General features: G+C 43.5%; 1 protein-coding gene across 1 annotated transcript in view; it reads left to right on the top strand.

The window, feature by feature from the left end:
• Positions 1 to 663: 663 nt before the first annotated feature.
• NBEAL1 (neurobeachin like 1) overlaps positions 664 to 6687 on the top strand; it is a 502828-nt gene continuing 496804 nt past the window's right edge. The window contains 2 exon segments of the mRNA XM_030208867.1: positions 664 to 896; positions 1084 to 1535. Of these exon segments, the coding sequence (XP_030064727.1) occupies positions 1485 to 1535 (51 nt within the window). The 5' untranslated portion in view covers positions 664 to 896; positions 1084 to 1484.

Here is a 6687-nt window from a genome sequence, read left to right as displayed (position 1 = left end):
AGATACACATTCCATGTGGATTGCGCCAAGTGCCAAAATATGCAGTTCCAGCTCTGCACAGCTAGCTCCTAAGCACACATCTATTCCTCCAACTAAGACCAGTCGCCTCCTCGTCTTCCACAAGCAAAAATACTACTACTATTAATCGCTTCTATAGCGCTACAAGGCATACGCAGCGCTGTACACCATACATATAAAGACAGTCCCTGCTCAACGAGCTTACAATCTAAATAATAAAAGCTTTAAAGCCAATAAACTGAAGAATTGCTGGTTTCGGGCTCCAACGCCCGAAATATGAAGTTGGAAGCAGGAAACACAAGCCTTAGGAACTACCACCTTCTATGTTTTATAAATAACTGGCTACTATTCCTGCCTTTCCTCCTCCAGCTCATCATTTTATGTGCCAAATAACTGAATTGACCCATTTTAAACGGCTCTTTAAAAAAAAAAAAAAATTAAACAAACCCACAACACACAACCTCCCCTCGAAACCACTCCCTACCTAAGAGACCACAGCTCCGCCCACAGTTCTTCCACAGTCCAACCGCCACGTCCCGCTTCTCGAACCGGGTTGACAGGCGGAGCGGCGCATGGCGTCGACGTCGCGCGCTGACGTCACGTCGTCACCCGTCCACTCCCTGGCCGGTAGTTTCGGTGGTGGCTGAGGTCACCTGAGACTGAGTGAGAGAAGCAGTACTGGAATGTGGACGGGGAGTGGTGTTGAAGGAAGGAGGAGCGAGGCCCTTGCTGCTTCTCACACCCAGGCCGCCTCTTGCTTGTAACCCCGGTCTGCAAAGTGGCGGTAAGCCCGGGGGTCCAGGGACCCTTTGGCGGTTGTGGGTTCAGCGTCCAAGAGGAGGAGTGACGCTGGTATCCGGAGGCGGAGAGTGGCGTTGGTATGTTGTGCTTGTAGCCACTGTCACTTGTCCCAGAACTGTGCTAAGACGCTCCTGTGTTTCTGCGTAGAAGGGGATGGGCAGCGCACTGTGTACCAGCAGCACTGCAGGAGGAAGTGTTGTGGGTTTTCTATCTATCACCTGTTTCCTGGTGGGAGTCACTTCTCTCTCTGTTCTCTCTCCATAGGTGAATCAGGGGTGCGGATCTCCTGGGTAGCGCTCGCTTCGTTACCCGGACTGGTTATGTGAAAGCACGGTTAGACTTCATACATTCTGTTTAAACGAGAAGCAAAGTTTTCTCCTGGATCAAGTGAGCTACAGCAGTTGAGGAATTTGAGTGACCTGATGAGACTTAAAGCCCTTCCGTTGATTTAAGGAAGCCCTCTTCCCCCCCCAGTTTCTAATATTAATAGCATATCTTCCACCTGCGTGCCTTGGGCGGAAGAAATCTCGGTAATTCTCTAAATGCTGGATTATACAGTTCTTTTCGTTGAGAAGTGGAAGTGAATATTTTATAGATCGTCACTGGTCTTGGGGTGGCATGAAAGAGAACATTATGAAAATCTTAAGGTCTTAAAAGGTGAAGGAATGGCATCGAAGGAGAGATTGTACGAGCTCTGGATGCTTTACTGCAATAAGGTAAATGATGTTTTGAAGTATAGGAGACTTTGTAATCAGGAGACTTCGTAATCAAATTTTGGTTTATCCAAGTTCATAATAAGCAATCTCATAACTTATATAATTTGTTGTTGATGAGTGATGAAGGAGAAAAATATGTTCCTGTTATATTGGCTTGACTAGGGTGAGAAGCTTTGAATGATCAATGATGTGACGTTCTTTGGGGTTTACTTTCATATTCTGGAGTTGGCACTGGCTAGATACCTTATTTAATCTGTGTCTGTGTTAATTCTGGTTTTGTTTTAATTTGCCCTTTTTTTTTGTCAGAACAGTACAAGCATTGTTATAGACGTCTTTATCTTACTGCAGCATTGATTCACTGTCTGGTTTTTCTCTCTTTTGCTTCCTTCAGTTTGGAAGCAAATGAGAGAATACTGTCGGAATCACACTGCAGATTTAGATAAGACTCTTTGAAGTTAATTGTTATGGTAAGATAAGGGGTGCAGATAGTACAAAGTTATTTTTACCATTCCCATCAGACATCCTTTCCAGATTAAAGGATGTGCAGAATTTAACATTTGGGCTGTAGAAATGAATCTGTATAGGACTTGGGAGGAAAATGGGTTGTGTATGGACAACCTCTAAATGAGAGATTTGAGGCGTTTTTTCAAAGCACTTAGACTTACAAAGTTCCATAGTAACCTGTGGGACATTTTAAGTCTAAGTTCTTTGAAAATGAGTCCCTTGGTGCAATGCTGATTGACAACCTGTTGTCAAATACAGTAGCTTATAATAGTTTAGATATTCCTAGACTGCCTTTGAGAGCCATGCTTAACCCACCGAAAATGGCGGACAGTGCTACAAGGAAGGCAAGACTTTTTTTTTCCAAATAAAGCCAATAAGAGTTCAGTTGTTTGTATCTACTTGGTTAAATTTTGTGACAAATCAAACAGTTGTCCAGCAGTCTACTTAACTTGGCGACACTGTCAATGTTCTCTCTACTATTCGCTGACCCATGTGCGCATGAAAAAAAATTTGAGGGTCCTTTTGCAAAGTGGCAAAGTGTTACAGGTGGATGCAGGGGGAAGGTACAATGTTCAGTATTCCCTCTAAGCTGTGCGTGTGTGTATGTGCACACAGGTCATAAAAAGTGCAGAAGCCTAGCAACTATGTGCAAAGGTTTTGTGCTGGTGAACATAGGTTATACTGCACACATCAAGTCGAGGCTGAAAACTTGTGCACTGAGGGGGTCTTTTACAAAGGCATGGTATCTTTGTAAAAGACCCCCTCAGTGCACAAGTTTTCCGCCTCGGCTTGATGTGTGCTGTATAACCTACGTTCACAATTTAAAAAGTCTGCAAAATTTTTTTTTTTTGCACAATTGCTAGGCTTGTGCACTCCTTTTCTGACCTGTGTGCACATGTACACATGCACAGCTTAGAGGGAATACTGGACATTGTGCACTCCTTTTCTGACCTGTGTGCACATGTACACATGCACAGCTTAGAGGGAATACTGGACATTGTACCCTCCCCCTGCATCCACCTATAATACTTGACCAATTTCTTATTTCTGCAAATTTTATTTGGTATACCAACAATATCCTAACAGTGGAAGGATCGGTCCCAGCTTTCAAACAAATATTAAACAATATTTCTTTGTAGCACTTTTGGACATGAGAACATGAGAATCGCCAAACTGGGTAAGACCAAGGATTCATCAAGCACAGTGGCCTGTTTCCAGCAGTGGTCAACCCAGGTCTCGTACCTGGTAGAGATCCTAAAAATAGTAGCAAGATTCCATGTTACTTAACCCCAGAAGCAACAACTTTCCCCAGGTCTCCCCTAATAAGTCTTTTGACTTTTTCTCTAGGAATTTGTCCAGATTTTTTTTTTTTTAAAGCTCAGGCATTCTAACTGCTTTTACCACATCCTTCATCAATGAATTTCAGTGTTTACCTATGCTTTGAATGAAAAAATTGTTTTTTCTCGTATCAGGGCCTCACAAATCTCAGCCCCCAGGTTGCTATGACAACTAGAAATTACCTTCTGGTGACCAGGACTTTCATGCCCTATATATAAATGTGTATACCCCAGCTGCTACCAGGAACAGGAGCTTCCTGCTCTGTGCACCGTGCAGCCCTCTGAGCTACACTGTGCAAGAACTCCAGTGCTAGTCTTGCAAGACTTGGCACTGGAATTCTTGCACATGTGGCTTATACTCCCAGAGGGCTGCACGGTGCAGAGCATAGGATGCTCCTGTTCCTGGTGGAAGTGGCTAAAGGGGGAAGGGGTGTCTGTATGCTAAGAGCAAATAGTTAAGGAAAGATTTAGCTAGCCACTTGAGTGGGTAGAGTCTGGGGGTTGGCTGATTGGCTTCCTATAGTTGGCTTTATGGGGGCAAGTAGGGGCTTGAGGGTAATGGACTGCCTTCCTAAATGGTGAGCTGAAGTGGGTGACTGACTGGGAGAGAAGGGCGATCAGGTGATGGCCTGGTGGGGGAATGAGAGAAAGTGACACTGCGTAAAGAAGAAGTTTTGAGGCTGCTGGTTGTGCTTCTGCTGGTTGTTTCTAGTGGTGTATTAGGAGTAAATCAGGCTGTAAAGGAGCTGCAGTAGACCTTGGAGGGGATGTCTCTTCCCCCTCCCCCAACCTTGTTTGCTTTTTTGGCTGCTGCCACACAGAGCAGAAAGTTTGAATGTATTGTCCTTGTGTGTGTGTGTAGATTCTTTTCTTGAGTGATGATCCCTAATGTGGAATTTAGCATCATGTAGCTTTTATTTAGATTATTTTTCCCTATGTACGTTGCTTTTCAATTGTCCACATTAAATTTCATCTGCTTTTTGGATGCGCAGTCTCCCAAGGTCCTCTTGCAATTTGTCATGATCTATATGTGATTTAACAGTTTGAATAATTTTGTCATTGGCAAGTTTGTTGACCCCCACTCATTGTTGAGAAGCACTGGTCCCAGTACAAATCATTTGGGTTCTCTGCTATTTACCTTTCTTTGTTGAGAAAATTGGCCATTTAACCTTTTTTTTGTCTTTTAGCCAGTTCCCAATACCTGTTGTTTAAAATTTAATTGGGAGTCTTTCACAAGGTACTTTGAGTAATGCCTCCTGAAAATCCAGATACACCATGTCAAGTGGCTCGCCTTTATCAACATGTTTGTTCACACTTTCTAAAAAAATGTAGCAGATTGGTGAGGCAAGACTTCCCTTGCCTAAATCCATGTTGACTTTGCACCCTTAAACTATGTCCATCTGTATGTATGTTCAGTAATTTTATTCTTTAGAATAGTTTCTTGAAGGAGACATATTGCTTCATAAAGGCAGTTAATCCTAATCAATAAGCAAGCAAACAAGCAAGATTCATTATTATTAATAATCTTTTTCCATCATCTAGCAGGACTGTACTGAATGTCTATGACATTGGACTGCCATACTGTATAGGCCCAACCAGCTTTTATTTTACTAACCCCAGGCGATTTGTATATATAGTTTGAGTGAAGCTTTTTCTTGATTTCATAATTATTATAATAAAACTAGTAAAAAAAAGGCCCATTTCTGTAGGCAAGGAAACGTGCCTTAGGCAGGCAAATTCCCCCCCCCCCCCCTCCGTGCTATGGCCCCCTCGAACCCCCCCTTCTGCGAACCTGTTGATCCCCCCCCCGTGCCGGCAAAAACCGCCCCCCCCGCCGCCGCCGTTGTTGTGCTACCTGTGCTTACAGGCGAAGTGTTCTGCTCTTCGCGTAGTTTCCTCAATCATCTCTGGAAGTTCCTCTGCGTGCGTCTGACGTCAGACGCATGCAGATAAACTTTCAGTGAAGATGATTGAGTAACCTACGTGAATGGCAGAACAACACTTGGGCTGTCAGCACAGGTAGTGCACAACGGCGGCAGGGGGTGGTTTTCGGCGGTCCGGAGGGGGGATTGACAGGTTCGTGGAAGGGAGGGGTCGAGGGGGCCATAGTGCGGGGGGTGACAGATGATTCCGAGGCAGTAGGAGGAGTAGGGAAACACGCTGCGCATGTTTCCCTACTCCTCCCCTTGCCTTGGAATCATCTGTCTTGACGTCAGTGACGTCCGTGCGTGTCTGCCTCGCAGACCACCTCCAGCCAGGGAGCCACGGTCCCAAGCACAGAACGTTGGAGGTGAGAATTATTATATAGGAGGATGGTATGTGGAATGCTCTAGGGCTCTCTGATTTTGTTGCTGCTGTTTAACTTACATATGTGGGTCAATTAGCTGAAGTGATTAGGGATTTTATTTTGCTTATGATATTCAAATGCATTTCCCCTTGGATGGCATTAGGAAGGCAGTAGTTAATAGACTGAGTACTGTGAATGTTTGGATACCTTCAAGTAAATTAACTCTTGGGTCCTGGGAACTGATCCAGATAGAAATTTCAAATCACTTTTAAGTGGGATTTGAAGTTGGACCTGATACTTTATTTGCTGGGGAATGGGGGGCCCCTGCAAAAATAATAGTAATAATAAAGATTGTAATCTGTCTTTTTTTAGTTTTGTTCCACATTACATTACATCTCATTTCTTACAATCCACAAATTACCTGTGCAGCTCAGGATTTATAATCCATGAATATATATAAAACTATGCGTTAAGTTTTAGATTGGAGGAGTAGCCTAATGGTTAGTGCAGTGGCCTGAGAACCTGGGGAACTGGGTTTGATTTCCACTGCAGCTCCTGTGACTGTAGGCAAGTTGCAACACTCCATTGCCCTAGGTACAAAATAAGTACCTCTACAGTCAGTTCTCGGTAGTCGCGTGTTCTACATTAGCGGATTTGCTTATTCGCGCAAAATAGAGTAACCCATTTTTTGCTATTCATGGGCACCTCTCAGCTATTTGTGGCAGGTAAAAATTTTGGAGACTCTTCACATGCAGCATTGGTAATGGGGTTCATCAAGGCGACGGTGCCTTGTTCTCGTGTATATCGCTGTGATAAGACATGTTTGTGAAGCATCTTTTAATCCACGTTTTTGTAGTTTTATTTTTGATTATTTTTAAATTAATAATGGCATACAAGCATCCAATACACTTTATACAATTGCATTTATATGATACATTTTAAATTTTGTGGCAAGTGTTATCAGTGTTTGTTTTCAACAGAAGACGCTACATTCTGTCCTATTGCAAATAAAATAGTGCGTAAA

This window comes from Microcaecilia unicolor, chromosome 7, assembly GCF_901765095.1.
Source record: "Microcaecilia unicolor chromosome 7, aMicUni1.1, whole genome shotgun sequence".
NCBI lineage: Eukaryota > Metazoa > Chordata > Amphibia > Gymnophiona > Siphonopidae > Microcaecilia > Microcaecilia unicolor.
The sequence above is the reverse complement of the archived record's forward strand: the minus strand, read 5'-3'. Positions and strand labels throughout refer to the sequence as shown.